We start from the raw sequence: 16,413 nt of genomic DNA on the forward strand, positions 1-16,413 counted from the left end.
CCAGCAAGAAGATTCCCAACAATACAAGGTTTTAGATCATACATAGATACGTTAAAAATCCATACATTCAGGTATTTCTTAATGTTTCACTGGTTGAAAAATGAGGCAGATGCAGCCAGAATGATAATAAATACACATTAACATTCTTGCAGCTACTGTGTGCCACTCTATAAAAGCACATGTATACACAGAGTTGCAAAAGTTTTTGCTGCATTCTCCTCTTTTTTATTGGATTAAACGGAGTCATAATTTTTCCTAAAAACAGGTGTATATTATGACTGTACATTATGAGGTTACCAGAAGAGCAGTTATAGGAATGTTGCATGAACATTACCACTGTATTTGCTCATACCTTCCACTCTTTATAAAGATTAAGTATAGAATGATTTTTGGCAAAACATTTTCTTTATTCATTTGTTTCCTCAAAAGTTCTGAAATGCACATACCAGCTGGAACTGCTAGTGCTAGCATACTAAAAGAAGTAATTATGAATGAATTAACTGTGTATTCACTGTGCTATAAACAGTTTTAGTTCTATCTTTGTAAAGCAGCATTGAATTACCCATATCAAATTTAGTAAGGCAATCCTTTATTTACCTTTTGTTTTTATTTTTAAAAAAAGCACTAATGGAAAAGCAGCATCTATTTTTAAATCTTATGAACTCTAATTGTTCCATATCGAATGAGAATACACTACAGTATATGATAAACTTCCGTATTTACAAGTATCGATGAAGCCTCCAGCTTGCTGTATATCTTCCAAGAAGAGAAAGATGAGCCAACTTGCATTTCCTGAGAGTGAAGTGAGAGATGTTTAGAGTCTATGGCAAGACATATCTTTTCCAGCTGACATATACCATTACCTGGTATATGTCACTTGTAACATGACAATGTTACAATAATTTGGTGACCAGAGCTTGAGGAGTTAGTTTAAAAAACTTTCCTGTGTTGGGTAATGATTCGTTTAGTACTTTGTTGATGGAGACACTGAAATGTTAGCCTTTTTATGTTTGCAAAGTATTTAAACTCAGATCTATTATGAATAAAAAAGTAAAGCTCAGGCGGACCAAATACAAAAATCTCCACATTAGTCTCAATATTTCTATGACAAATTACTATATTTTTGATTCTCAGTTTTTACCTAACTTGACTGGTACAACAGGAGAACAGGAATCAACTAACTAGAACAACTTAGCAATCACTGCCTAGAAAGTGTATTTCAAATTCTTTTCAAATAAAAGCTAAGAACAGCTGTCTTTTCTGTCAGAATAAGAAATAATTTCCTTCCTATCCATCTTCCTCAAATCACATTAAGATGCACTATATAGTTTCATGTTACATTAGGCCTCAAGTTGTTTTCATACGACACATTATATGATGCAACTCAAGGGAAACTATTCAGACAGCTTAAGAGTTATTAATTACTTAGGGAGAGCTCAACCCACTCATGAAATGTACTGCTGAAAGCAAAGCTGCAGGTTATTTTGCCATTGAGAAGGGGGATTTACTTATTATTTCGTATACTTGGGCATGCCTCTTCTTTCATTTACAGAACAGGTATAGATTAGCTGACTCTTTTAATATACAGGTTGTTCAGGAATTTCTTCAGAGTGAAAGTCAATTGTATTGATATCAAAATTTTAAAGGGCATTTGAAAAAAGATTGGTTTGAAAGAGGCACAGAAATACCAAAACCATTATGCCTGTGCAAAGTACTTTTACGCTAGGATTTCCAGAGGTATTCTGCACCCTTATTTACAGGAATTATTGGTGAACTCTATGGCCTTAATGAAGTCAAAGGCCAGTCTTCCTTTGATTTTAAAGATGAAAAGCAGACAGTTAGCTTGACAAGTTTAGCCTATTTCTGTGTATTTTAAGTTTTCTGGAAAAAAAAAAAATCAGCAGCAGTAAGAACAACACAATTAAAAGCAGTAATATATAGTAATGGACATTAGAAATGCAACAGTTTTTCTTCTCTTTTTCCTAAGTAGAATTCTGCTAAATTTTGATGAAGTTTTGAGAAATTTCAGGTCAACAAAGAATTTTGGAGTCTTGTCTTGTGGAAGGCAGCTTTCAGCACTTTTGATAAAGTTACACACTTGCTGGTTTGATCAGCATGAGGCAGAGGGATACCAGAAAGTGTTGTCCAATTGCATGATTCAGGGAAAGCAGATGGAGAGGAAATGTTTTTCCTATGTGTGAAAGAACTAGAGTCCCATGTTTTTCTTTCTGTGTTCCCCGTCTCTCAATTTGTTTGTTCTCTGGGCATCTAAGCAAAAGAAACTGTCTGAATTCAAGACCTGTGTTCAGCATAAGTAGCAGCAGCATCCGTCTACACTGAAAATATAAAAATAACCAAGAGTAAATCATCTCTTTCGAACTGTCATCATTTCCTGCTGGGAATTATGCTGTTCCTCATATATACACCTCATTCTACTTTCCCTTCAGTATCAACATGCAGAACTTCAGACACATGCATGCCCCATCCCCAGTTTTCTAATAGGTTTCTACTTTTGTGATTCACTGCAGGGACTGAAACCACACGAAACCATGAAAACATGGTCATATTGTCCAGCATAAACATCGCAGAAACCTTCAGTGGTTTTCCTTACTCAGAACCCCACTAGTAAATCAATTGCCCCTATAGAGAAATTTATTCAGGGTCTGATATATTTCTCACAAGCAACACACAAAAAAACAAAACAAAAATTTCTCTCTGCAGATTAATGGCAGAATCCAGAGAAGTGTGACGATCTGTCCTTTCCTTCAGTGGGTTTGTGATTGTCTCCAAAGATACAGTCTTTGTTCAAAACTTAAAACAAAGATGTGCTTAAGAGAATGGCAGAGATTTGTCTTAGCTCATTCAAGAATTGCATCAAGATTTTTGGTCTTTAGAGATTATGCAAAACTGCCACTTTGCTGTGCTAAATATCCTAAAATCCAATTGTGGATGGCAACCATCAAGAGAAGAGGATGAGAATTTCTATATTTTAAAAGGAACTTTGAGTATTTCTGTCATTATCTACCCATGTTTTTATTTTGACATTTTAGGAGCTGTTTTATAACTCACACGGTCCTTCTAGTTAGCTCCCAGAAATGGAACAAACACAACAAGTCTAGTTATTAGAGTAGTCTGTTATTTGTCAGACTCTGAAGTCAATGAGATATTAAGTTCTTATGCTAAATATGATTATCTACAGTGGAATGAAATTATTCAGCTGATCAAGAAACCTTCTGATGATGTTAATGAAAAAAAAAAAATTATGGTAACCTCTGGCAGGCAACTGACAGAGAAAATTGCTCTGCACACATTTTTACACGCTTCCTACCCAGAAGCAAGACCTATTGTACAGTATTAAATATTTATATATTTAAGTGGTTGCTGTTGTCTGGAAAAGCAAAGAAAATACAAGCTGCAATAGACAATTTGTCTGTTGGAGGCCATGGTCATTCAGGATAAAGACAGAGAGAAAATGCACTTCATATTATGGAAAGGAGGGATGACATCAGGAATTACTTGGCTTATTTATCCATATAATCTTCCCTGTAGGAGGAAGAAATCCAAACATCCATTTCTCCTCAGACATTTTTACAGATACCCAGCGACACTAACTGATTGCACAAACAGAATGGTCTCTAGTTTGGTACACAGAAGGGCGAGTCAGCTCCAGCAGAGCTTCATGCTGAGAGACTCACACCCATTTACTTCTCATGCTGGGATTTTGGAAGGCACCTTGTGTGTTTCTGCATGGCATCATGCTACCCAACCTAAAAACTTTGTTTCCATAGAACATTCAATTTCTTCCTGTTTAGTCTCCCTTCATCCCCATCCCAGCTTCTGGTAGCTTTTTACAATGAACCAATGGAACAAGTACTAGCGAAGTGAACTGCTGATTACACTTGGAACAGGCTCTCCCTTTCCTTCCCGGGTTAGTTCTGCCAAGTCCTAGACAACCCTGGCTGATGGTAAAGGGCAAACCATCCCGCAGGCCAGCGTGCCTCTCACAAACATGCTGAGCGCTCACAGGGAACCTGACAGCACAGCTGGCAGCAGAAAGGGAGAGCTAGCACTGCTGTTTGGAGTGCAGCTGCACCAAACTAAGGGATGCTTTTTTTGCTAACCCCAGATAATTGTCTGGACAACTAGCGTCCTCCTCTTCAGCATGCAGGACTGCCTATAAATAAACTCAGTCCTGGCTAAAGTCGCAAGCAGGCCGTGCTAAGAAGTGCTTGAGAAAAAAGGCACAGGCAAGACCAAAGGCACTACAGCCTACAACTCTGTTATAAATGGGTATATGTACCTGTCCTGGTTCCAGATGATCTCCCCAAAAAAGAAGGTGTAAGTAGTGAAGATTGATTTACCAACAGAAGAGATCCGAGTAAGAAAGAAGGTTAATGATACCAGATAGCAGGGTCAGACCTGAAAAAGTAGCTGTCAGCTGCAGGACTGAAGCTACAGAGAGAACATGCTTTTGCTTTAACACCCCCTACACACAGCACGACTAGCCTATGCATATTTAAGCCTGGTGTTCTGCTTACACTTAGAAGGATAATTAGGTAAATAATGTGCTCTTTTACAGTATATAAAAACTGTTAACATTCATGGATTTTAAATGAATGAGTATGGAAAAGAAATTATCAAAAACCTTTTTTGCATCACATCAGAAGACTTACCAGCATTTTCAGAAACCGGAAACTACTTTTCTTAAGTCTCAGGACTTAGGTTGTCTAATTAGTGTTCAGATAAAAAAAAAAAAAAAAAAAAAAAAAAAAAAAAAAAAAAAGTATATACTGCTTAGCCTGCAATTCTTACAATTTCTCTAATGAGATTTTTTTCTAAATTACAGATTAAATGGGGTTAAAAATAAATAAATCCAGTTTAAAAATACCCACATTGCTATGCTGAGTCATAACTGTATTTAACAGGATGGACTAAAGACCTGAAAGACCTGTGACTTGCTAACCCTTTTACTATCAGACCCAGCTGGGAAATGGCCAGGTATTCCCTTTAAAGTGTTAGGAGAGAAACAAAACCCAAAGCTTATAATGAGACATGGGATCTTGCATCTGGCCCAAAGCAGAGGTGTTGAGAGGAAGCTCAAGCAGTGATATGGATAATTCAATAAACATTTTATTTAGGTTAATTCTAAGCTTCACATAAAAAGAATACACCAAACCCCACTTGAAAGAACACTGAATATGATCAGGAGTCCTTCTCAGGCTGGGGAATTAGGCTAGGTATTTTATATCCAAGCAAGGAAGCTTGATATGCTAGGAATTCCCAAACTTTCCTCAAAACAGTAAAGGCTCCACAGCAGAAAAGCTTTGCAGTAAACCAACGCATCAACTATAACAACTTGAGTTTAAATGATCTATGTAATTTCCATGAAAAAGTAACAGAACTGGAATGAACAAGGATCATCTTCTTCAACAGTAAGGCTGAGATTGAAATCTGTACTGCTGATGAAAATTCTAAGAGCATCGTATTACTTAGTGCATATATCAGACTAGCAGACAGAAAGTAGAAAAGTTATAACAGTAAAGAAAATATCACTGTTATTACCAATATTTTTCATTAAATAAAATTAAATAAAATTGTAACATTTAAGCGTGCAATGAGATGAAAAAAAATATTTTGGAAGTTTTAAAAAGGAAATACTTAGTTCCCTCATCATCCCACTACAAAACCTTCATTTTGATGAATTCGCTCTTACCCTATAGTTTACAGGGTTGACAATGGAATTACATACCCAATGTATTGGTTTCCCAATGGCAAACTATACTCCCAAGGAAGAAAACCTGTTAACAGTATAGTTTATAATACAATCATAGAAGCCCAGAACGGCTGAGGTTGGAAGGAACCTCTGGAGATCATCTGTTCCAACCCCCATGCTCATGCAGGATCACCTAGAGCCAGCTGGGTAGGAGTAACCGTTTACTTGTGCGTTAGAACAAAATCAGCATAAGCTCTTTAAAGAGATGACACTTAAACTAAATTGTAATAAAAAAGTTAGGATGCTGTAAGAAGTGTACTCTTGAGCATAATACGAATTCATATGAGTAGTGCTAACTTATTTTTGAGGAGAAAAAAGAAGCAAGGCTATGTTATAACTCTTTGATCTTTCAAGAACTCTAATTGGTTAATGAGTCATGACTTTCCTTTCCATGAAATCATACCAGCTATCTTGAATCACAAAGTGTTTTTTTAGTGCTCCTAACATTTTCACAACAAACCAATCCTAAGCTTATGTAATTTCCTGGTAGCATAGCGTATCTGTCTCCACATACTAACAGTAATGCAATTATTTATCACTTTCTAAATTTAAAAAAAGTTCTGTGGAAAGAAAAATAGCCTATCAAAAAAAGAAATAGTTTCAGTCTATGCTCATTTTCGACTTTACAGATATTTGATGGCATTTCCTTTTCAGACATTCAGGTCATCATATACAGATTCATTACTAAAGTAGTGCTAGAACTTGTATTCAGTCCTTTTGTAGTACATTTTCTTCCAGTGCCTCTGTCCATATGATTATTCTTATTAGTTACTGTCCTTATCACATATTGTCCACAGTTCATACTAAAATAGAACATCACATGCTAAACATTCTAATTCTCAGGAACTTAATTTCACAGGAGATATTTTAAAAAGCCAAACAAACTACTGCAATAGAAGACTCACCTCCCAAAACCCCTTGTTTCCAAATTACACCTTTACCTATAAAATGAGTGAGCATTATCTACTAATTCCATACAAGTCACTGCTAGATGTCAATCCTGAGCAAGAGCAACAATTTAATGCTGCAATTGCACATGCTACACTTCAAAGTAAGTGCATCCACCACGGAGCGTCCTCAGTGCAAGAACTGGACCTGGAAGAGCACTTCTTCCCTGAAAGTCTTGGCAGTCAGTTCCTGTTATTGTACGCACTCCTGGTGAATATTTTTTGTTTAGTTCCATAGATTAATTTAAACTGGCAGTTGTCTAGCATTCTGATGCTCATGTAAGAGACAGATCCCGTAACAGGAAAGAAATGTGTGTGGAGTCATGGCACCTTGATGATACTATTTGTGTTGTTACTTCTCATGAGTGGTCCAAAGCAAACCCCATGTGCCTTAACCAATGACCATTTTATGGGATATGCACTCAAAAGTATTTGAGTAAATCAATACTGTTCACCATAGATTATGAGCATACACATTTCTTACTGAACTCTCACAGAATCATAGACTGGCAGAATTGTTAAGGCTGGAAAGGACGTTTAAGATCATCAAGTCCTACCTAGCACCACCACTGTGTGCACCAATAAACCATGTTCTCAAAAGCCATATCCATATGTTTTTTGTACACTTCCAGGGATAGGGATTTCACTACATCCCTGGGCAGTCTGTTTCAATGCTTTACAAACCTTTCTGTGAAAAAAAAATTTCTAACATCTAATCTAAGCAGAACTCTCAGAAGAGTTCATGAAGAAAACTGAGTAAAAGAGGTAAATCAAAGTTTATCAAGGAGTTCAACATTAACATTGCTAATACAGGTGAATAGGTGTGGTAATTGGTGGTCTAATCCCTAAAATAAAAGATACATTAATTTTCCTATGAAAATTAAAAGCATAATGCCATATTAGGAACCATCAATAAGCTATTCAAAACCTAAATTGTCAGGCCCAATCCCAGAGTATTTTTAGGATTTTTTTTTTTTGAATAGAATTCTGAGATACTGCAGCTAGTCACACTGACTAAATCCAAAAATAACATGTCTTGCATGTGGTTCTGTTAATATACCAATATCTGTACATCTTGTTTCTATAGATTACAGATTGTTTTTCAAGTTGATGTTTATTAAATCATTCCAAGTTTTGAAATGAGTTTGTGGCATGACAAATATTCACTTGAGACAGGCAAGACTGCAATATGGCTGAACTCAAACTGATACCCAGACCTCCAAGTGAAAAACCCAGAGCATGGCCTATACTGTCCATTCAAAATCAAAGAAGTATTTTAAAAATTTTGTCAATTTATCTCCATAAATAAAATACTTCATGGCATGATGATAAAAACTGTAGAGAGCTAACCACATAGAAATGCTAAAGGCCAAAAATCTATCACAACCAAATGAAAATCAGTGTAATGAAAAAAACACCAGCCGGTTTCACTGTGAGACAGACCATGAACTATTTTTAGATATAAAACCTAAAAACTCAGAGGCAAGGTGGGGGAAGGGTGCAATATCTCTACAACATGTTTAAACAAAAAGCCCCAGTATAAACACAGATATATCAGCACAAACATCTTTTTGTAGGTGCAACTTTAGTTAAGAGGAGAAATGCCTGACCGCATAGCTAAAGCAAACTAGATTTCACAGTGTTAAGTCACAAAAGCCAGAAAAAGAAAGATGTGATTTATTACAGGGTTGGTTGTTGTTTTGTTTTTTTTCCCCAAGTCTGCTGATAAATGACTTTTGAAGCACGTGGCACCATTGCTTCAGCCAGAGAAATTATACACATTTTATAAAGACACTTGAATCCTCTCAGCTCAATCAGCAAAACTGCGAAATGATCTTTTGGTCTCTATGTACAACATAATGGGGCTGCAGTCTATCCTCAGCTGCATGCATTATGCCCAGTACATATCACCGAATTCTGTGTGGTTGCATATAACATGGCTTAGATACCCGTAGATATTCTGGTTTTCCAAGTAACTTCTTCTGTACCGATTTTGCAACTGCCCTTTTGTTCTAAGACTATCAAACACAGACCTCGTTAAAGACTTATATTTGCATCCTCCTTGTACTCATTTTTGACAGACTTTTGCTTCGAAAAAGGTGGCCAAGATAAACCAAGAAAACATTGCAAGGATTTTAAAAATCAGCATGTTTGGCAGAGAGTAAGAGGCATGTAAACTTTTCTGAAAGTTCCCCACACTCTGGCATCACTTAAGGCTCCTTCAGCTAATGAACTGGTAAATTGAACAACCTTCAGCAGAATGTACGGCCCATTTTTTGAACAAGGGTCACTGAGAAACATCTAGGTAAATGTCTTCTGCTCAATCTAGAAATCTAATAACACAATAACTTTGTCTTGCAATTGCAGTATCTAGAAAATAGATGTTTTAGATTTTGCCATCATAAAAAAGAAAACTGAAAAATAGTTTTGGAATCCATACGAGATGAAAATAGAAAGGAACTCCCTACAGCAATATACAGCAAAAGTGAAATTGCAGATGTCATTGTTTTAATCGGAACACTGGGATTGTTTTCCACAGGGCAGGTTAAACCATTAAAAACTGAAGGTACAGTTTCAGGGTTTGTTTTAGCTAAAGGCAGTGCTGCTGGGGCTGGGGGCAGCCTGTCTTGCTCCTTCCCCACTGTGACTGCTGGAGATGACAGCCACAGGGATCAGCCGCCAGCCTCACTGAACACGAAGACTGATGCTCATGTGGAGGAAGTGAAATGAGACCGAGAGCTGGAGGTGAGTGCTGTGAAAGCAAGCTCCTAATTTTATTTTCTTCCAAATAATAATTTTGGCTTTGTTTATTTGGATTTGTTTATTGCCTGCCATGAGGCACATGGGATTCCACATGAACACTGCTGGTCTCCTGCACACTCTCGTTGTGGACCAGTGCCCTTAAAGTGCACATCTCCCAAAAGCCTCTTGCCTTTATTTGCAAGCGCTTTACAGCAAGAGCATCGTCACTGGGAAAAAAAGGAAAAGAAAGAGTCTACTTCATCTAACAGTGTTTTACTGATTCAACTGGCATGACACTGTCATGCTCCACTGTCAGGGGAACACGCTACAGATCAAAGAATTCTAATTTGTTACAGCCAGTGGCTTAATTAAAATAGATTTTCTAACTCTCTGTTCCCTCACAGCGTGCTTTTAATGTAAGTACTATACATTTTTAAACATACTCTTCCCCTCTGCCACCTCTGTCTTTACCTTTGCTTTCCCAATTCATTATGCATAGTAAATTACATGTTAAATTGTAGGATGATTCAAACTCAGTATAGACATTACAATCCATTAATACCTGAATTTTGAATTTTATAAAAATTGCCACATTTCTTGTAAATTGTCAGGTAGAAACAAGCCCAAAAATGCAGAAAGACATTCACCTGTGATTGTTCTTTAAAAGAAGCATTGGTCTGTCATTTTACATGGTAAGAAGCCCCATTTTTCTCCTCAGTTATGAAATTAAATAATTGGTATTTACATGGTAGGTACAACACCAATTTGTTCTTTCAACAGTAATCACTCTATTTACTTCTTTTTAATTTGTAAAATACAGTAAGTTTTGAAGTTCCTGGAAATAAACAAAAAAATACAAAATACAAAAAAATATTTCAGGAAAAAAAGAAAGAGTGAATCAATACAGCGTCTGATCAATTACTTTGAAAGACCTGAAGAAACATCAGAATTTGTACTAAATTCAGGCTCCCACACTCAGGAAGCAAATTCCAAAGACCAAGCCTTTTTCTTGAAAATACCCTGCAACCAGAATACCAGACATTTCAGTCTTGGCATTGTTGGCTCCAGCTGCTCAAATGACCTCAAATAAATACATGATATAGTAGAGAAGAGGTGTTTTCTTACATAACCATCTAATATTTTAACAGAACAAAGGCTAGCAGGACTTTGTGTAAGCACAGATAAAAGCTGGTTTGAATAACTGTAACTACTGCCTCAAAACTGGGATAATACCTCATTGCCGTTTTCGGTCATGCTTTAAAAGCCTTCAATGAATTTTTTTGGAAATCAGTGATTTTCACATCTATCAATTCTATACTGTTTTTAAGAAATAAGTATAAAACTTCCTAAAATAAGTCTTAAAATATTTTTCAAGAAGACTGTTGAAACTAACTCTGCTGCTCAAAACAAATGCTATGTGCAAAAATAATAAAAAATCGCGCCCATGAGAGCTGAAGTTTATGACAGGAACTCAGTATTTTTTAATTTGGTGAAGAGAGGTCTCAGCAGAAACAGCCAGAGAAATTAGACAGCAAAAGTAATTGGTCGCAAAGTCATGTAGAGATAGGTGGGTTTGGGAAAGCAAATTGCTGGCTAGGAAAAGGCTTCTAACAGTGAGCACAGAAACTCCCTCACTTGATGCCAGCTCTGCTCTAGGAAAATGGAATTCCCTGCACATTTTTTTGTGATTAAAAAGGTTAGCACTAAAAACAAACAGAAAACCCCACATAAATATTCTTTCATCACCGATTTCTGTTCTTAGCAGAAAGAATCCTCCTGCCTGGAATTTACTGAGGCAAGTGGGAGCAGTATTTCTTCCTCCAGTAACTAGACATCCCAAGGAGGTGAAACACTTTCTCTGAAGTATGGCCCAAGCCACAGCTCTTCTGGCAGCTGTGAGTAACAACTTTGCTGGTGGAGTTCGTAGACCAAATACAGTCAAAATCCAAGCTCTTTTGTAGTATCTTGCAATGAAAGGGGAAGAATTCCTAAAAGAGTCGTGAGAGCAATCCCAACTGCTGTAACTCAGATCATTTAACAGCCAGCTATGATAATCTCCTCAGTAAATTAATAGTTTGTCAAGCCAAACAGACTACAAAATAAGAAAGCTGTGACTGTGCCATGAAGATTTGCTAATCATGAACATCCATTTCAAAAACATTCTGAAACTCAGCCGAAACCAGCTTATTATCTCCTTTATTGGCGCTTTCAGAAGAGGAAAAAAATGGCCCATCATCAACACAGAGAAGTGAGAATGAGGAAAAACTGATGTTTGATGCATCTTTAGCGAAAGACAGTGAAATTAATTCATCATAAAGCTATTTACTCTAAAGCAACTGAAGAACAAAGATTAGCCTAAAGGCTTTATGTCCAGAAGTACTAAATACTGCTGGCAGGTCTAAAGGAATGTTATCGGCACAAAGTCCTGCGCTCCTTTGCCAGCAAGCTCTGTGCCACACCGGAATACAGTACATGGGCAGTACATGTTAAAGTCTGGAGAAGAAATATGACTCTATAGTGTATTTGTTGAGATAAAAAAAGAAAAAAAAAAAAGTTCAGATATTATTACTATTATTCTATGATTCTATGGTGTGATTATGACTACATAATTAGACTGTCTGCCTAATAGTACTTTACTATGAGTTTCTTTATGACTCAAAACTCAGTTACACTACTTTCTTCAGGAATAACTTTTGTTAAAGCCCATGAAGAGCTGCAATAAGCCATTCACAGTTTTAATCAGGAAAATATTACTGGCATTACATTAAAAATCAACAGTCATTTACATAACGCAGAAGAAAAGCTATCCATCTGCTATCACAAGACAAAATACGTACAGAACTCCATCACAGAAAGACATAAAGACCTATAGCTGAAGTCCAACATAAATAAACGTAATCAATTTCCCAAGCTGACAGTGCATTGTAAATTATTTACAACATATAAATAGGTGAAACACTACTCCAGGTCCATTGAAAAAAACCAAAATGGCATCACAGAAGAAAAATGGCACAGCATAGCTTTCTATTACCCACACTACAACTGAATGAATGAAATGCAAGAGAAGATGTGCCAAGTTACTTGATACTTGCTAGTCAGCTTAATCAGATACTCTCAATTTCCTGCAGGATGGATAACAAACGCTGTTCTGCTGCTTACTGCACACCACGTCTACTAAAATATTTTCTGAGGCAGAATGATCCTGAAAGCCATCTAATAACACAGGGGGTCTGGAACCACACAACCTGACATAATGTAAGAGAAGTAGGTTTAAATAAAAATAATGAAAAGATGTTGTACATGGGTAACTGAGATAGTAAATTATAAGGTTATGATGACAGATACCCAAGTTTCTGGCTATCCTTCATTGTAAACCTACCATGTAAAAATCCAAAACCTGGCTTTGTGCTCCTGACTGCCCACTGCCTTTGTTTTAAAAAATCACCCTAAAACTTCAAAAGAGTTTAAAAAATAGCACACATTAAATAAAATCTTTAGAAAGTATTTTTCTGAAGTGTTATCTCAATATCAGAAAGCCATTTTATATTTAACGAACTGAAATAATTAAGAATAGAATTCATTTTTTAATGACATGCATTTCTGTGAAGAAAGGTTAATACAGGATGAGCAAGATTATTGCCATGAAGAACAAGGATTTAACAGAAATTCTGCAATGCTTGAATGTTATTGAAAATACTTTTAACCCTTTTAATTTTTCAGGAAGATATATGTAAGAGGTACTACTTACTTGCACAGCAAGCTGACTAAAAATCTTATCTTATACCTTATTATCATCAATAACATGATAATAATTTTCTGCCTAATACATTCATTTTTCTGCCTAGCTATATTCATATATTAGCACTGATATGCATTTTATTAATAATCATCTCAGTTTCTTCATCCAGCTGAATTTTTCATCTGTTAGGTATGCATATTTTTAGGGGAAACTAGAAAGATTTTCTCTTTAGTTTTTTCTTTAAAGAGGATACACAGAAGAAAATAACAGGGACCGAGAGGAATATAAGAACCAAGAGACAATGAAAGCCAAGCCACCTCCCTTCCAGGTTTACCCTTAATTGAAATTCTTTAGCCTCTGCCCAAGTTACACTGACAATGAAGAACAACTAGCCATTTTTCTCTCTTTTCAAAAAGCTGATGAGATAAAATATAGGAAAAAATATATAACTCAAAAAACCCCACAAACACAACAATCATTGTGACTTTCCTTGCAATCACTAATAGTTAGGGCTTTGTTAGGTCACAGCTATCAGCCATGGTGTGAATTCCCCATTTTCACTGCCTTCAATAATGAACTGTTTTCAAAAGAAGAAAAAACAGGCATTAGTATTCAAGCCTACTAAATAAAGCCAAGGAAAAAGGTTTATGTTTTTTAACCTCAACACCACCTCTCAGACCACTTCCAAAACCACTCAGAAATCCTTAGAAATCAACACTTTGAATCAAGAATTTTACCTCAAAGTAATATGAATTTAAAATAATTCACTCTTTTGCAATTTCTAGCGCCTCTCTACTCCATTTTTGCCATTGGTTTTCAAAATAAAGTCACCTCCCAAGATGCATTTCTTAGCACCACTTAGCTTCTTATTCTTAAAGGAAAATTGCTCCACATTTATTATTGCCTTGTTTTTCTACTCTTCTGTAGTCTCATGTTTTCCTCAAATTCCCATACATTGGAAAAAAAAAAGTCTTTGTGAAAAACAATTTTTTTTTTAAAGAAAAGTTTTCTTACTAAAAATCGCTCAAAATATTTTTAGTAAAGACATGTATGGGTGGTACCTAATTTCTCCTGTTCCTCATCTAAAGACAATCTGGATAATACTGGAAAGGTCTTAATAAAAGAAGAGCACTCTTCATGTCAAGTAATTTTGTCTAGCCATTTTTCTTTCAATAGCTAGTGTCAAAGGTATTTTTTAAAAAAGTGATTGGTTTGACTTTGCAGAATTACACAAGCATAAAAATTTGCACTTACAGTATCTAACATCAGAAAAACTTAGAGAATCTAAATATTCTAAATTGGTAGATAAATTCCTTCTTCAGTCATGCTCCTCTCATGAAGATCAGTTTGTTTTGTGTCTGGGTGCCTCCAGTTATTCTCTTCTTCCTTCCCCCTGGCCCTCACAGTCCCTCTTTGCTACGCCCAGGATCCAAGCAAAGGGGAAGTCCGAGGACCAGGTGTATTTTTTCACTAGGCAAGCTGGAGCTTGCAACAGAAAATACCCAACCTGAAAACATGGGAATAGAGTTGCTTCCCTCATCATCACAGGAACACGCTGTACAGAAACCACAGTCCCATGACTCAGAGCACATCTCAAACAAGAAGCTCTGAGATGATCCTCTCTCTCCACTGAGCACAGGGAACTTGAAACTACATTCCTAACTGCTTCTTGACATTTCCTTCTCTCTGTGCAAACTTAAGTCCATCCAATCCAATTGTGCCTTACTCTCTTTCACTCTCCTTTTGATTTTTCATGACGCCTCTGCTTTTCATCCCCCCCTGTGCCAGAACAGGATTTTGCCTATTTTCTTCTCTGCACTAAGTAACCCACTATGCTGCTGCTGCTCAAAGGCAAAATGTGAACACCAGGAAAATAAAAAAATCATTCAAGGAAATGGTGATTCTCTCTCTCTTTTTAATGTTGCTATCAGTAGCAAGAGAGAGGACAGACAACTTTGCTGAGGGGAGATTAGTGTAATATTTCCTGTCATACCATGAAAGTTACTTCTTTCCTTTGTTTTATAAATATTTATGCGCTAACAGTAGAACTTTCAATATCAGAATCATGACTTGAGAAAGTGCTATTCACAGTTAGCTTACTACCTAGATACTCCCAAATTTCAAAAGAAAAGCATACCAAAACCAAAATCCTTCCCACAGAAGAAACTGAAAGTGTCTAAAAACAGCCGTACTGCTTCCTGTGGCATCCATTGGATACATGTTCAGTGATTCAGTTTATTAGTAGCATTGAGTCTGAGCTATATCTTCTGAAAGCTAAGCATGAAAGTAGTATCTTACCTTGTGTATCTGATGAGAGGTGCACTTCCCAGTTTAAAACAGATCTTTTCCCCTCCACAGGATGTTTGCCTTAAAGAAAAGCTTTCTGCCAGATCAAACCCTGCAAAATATGGCACGATGCAATACAATTTAATGGAATTTTAAAACCATAAGTAAATAATTATTTTTAGCATGCTTGAATGCAAGCATATTAGCATTTCTATAGTACAGACTGACAAGCTATTTTGAAAAGCAGAACTTGAAGTCCGAGAAATTTTCAATACTCATTTTATTAAAACTATTCATGCAAAATTCACTTGGTAGATGACTTTGCAACCTGAAAAATGCATTTGTTAGTTCCTTTTATCGTCTGAACTGATAAGAATGCAGGATGATTGGAAAAAAACATGGAAATTAGTGTGACTGCCAAACTCGAACCAATACTTTCCAGGAAGAACACGTTCTGATTTTAATCTCACCTTCCGAAAAGCGGCAGCAGCTTTTGGTGCTTGGGGATGGCATTCTGTCCTACCCTTTCAATTTTAAAGCCAGCTTCAACAAGACTATGATTACATCCAATAATCATTACTAGTTAATTAATATAGATATCTGTATTAGCTCAGTCATTTACCTGATACACCATGACTGTCTCTGTTGATTTGTTTGAGATTACGGGCAACTGTTTTCATTAAAGGACACACAGCACCTTCAAGAGAACACAGTTTAGTGTTTATCATAAAAATCAAACTAACAGGAACTGAACAAACTAGAAGGAATTAAACAAACTATCGTGAGTGATGGTAATATTGACAGGAATGTTTCTTTTTGTTTCTTTAGGATATGAAAAGCAGCAATAAACCAAATTACAAAATCTAAACTAGCAGATTTTATACTGCACTTCCAATAATATAAGCAGATAGAATTTGTATCACATT

General features: G+C 36.3%; 1 protein-coding gene across 7 annotated transcripts in view; it reads right to left on the reverse strand.

Moving 5' to 3' along the window:
• COL19A1 (collagen type XIX alpha 1 chain) overlaps positions 1–16,413 on the reverse strand; it is a 187,483-nt gene that overhangs the window by 160,596 nt on the left and 10,474 nt on the right. For all 7 annotated transcript variants that reach the window (XM_019288280.3, XM_019288287.3, XM_010405625.4 and 4 more), the window contains exons 3-4: positions 16,110–16,184; positions 15,500–15,599 (exon numbers count right to left, since the gene is read on the reverse strand). In XM_019288280.3, the coding sequence (XP_019143825.1) occupies positions 15,500–15,599; positions 16,110–16,184 (175 nt within the window). The remainder of the gene's footprint in view (positions 1–15,499; positions 15,600–16,109; positions 16,185–16,413) is intronic.

Source organism: Corvus cornix, chromosome 3, assembly GCF_000738735.6.
Source record: "Corvus cornix cornix isolate S_Up_H32 chromosome 3, ASM73873v5, whole genome shotgun sequence".
NCBI lineage: Eukaryota > Metazoa > Chordata > Aves > Passeriformes > Corvidae > Corvus > Corvus cornix.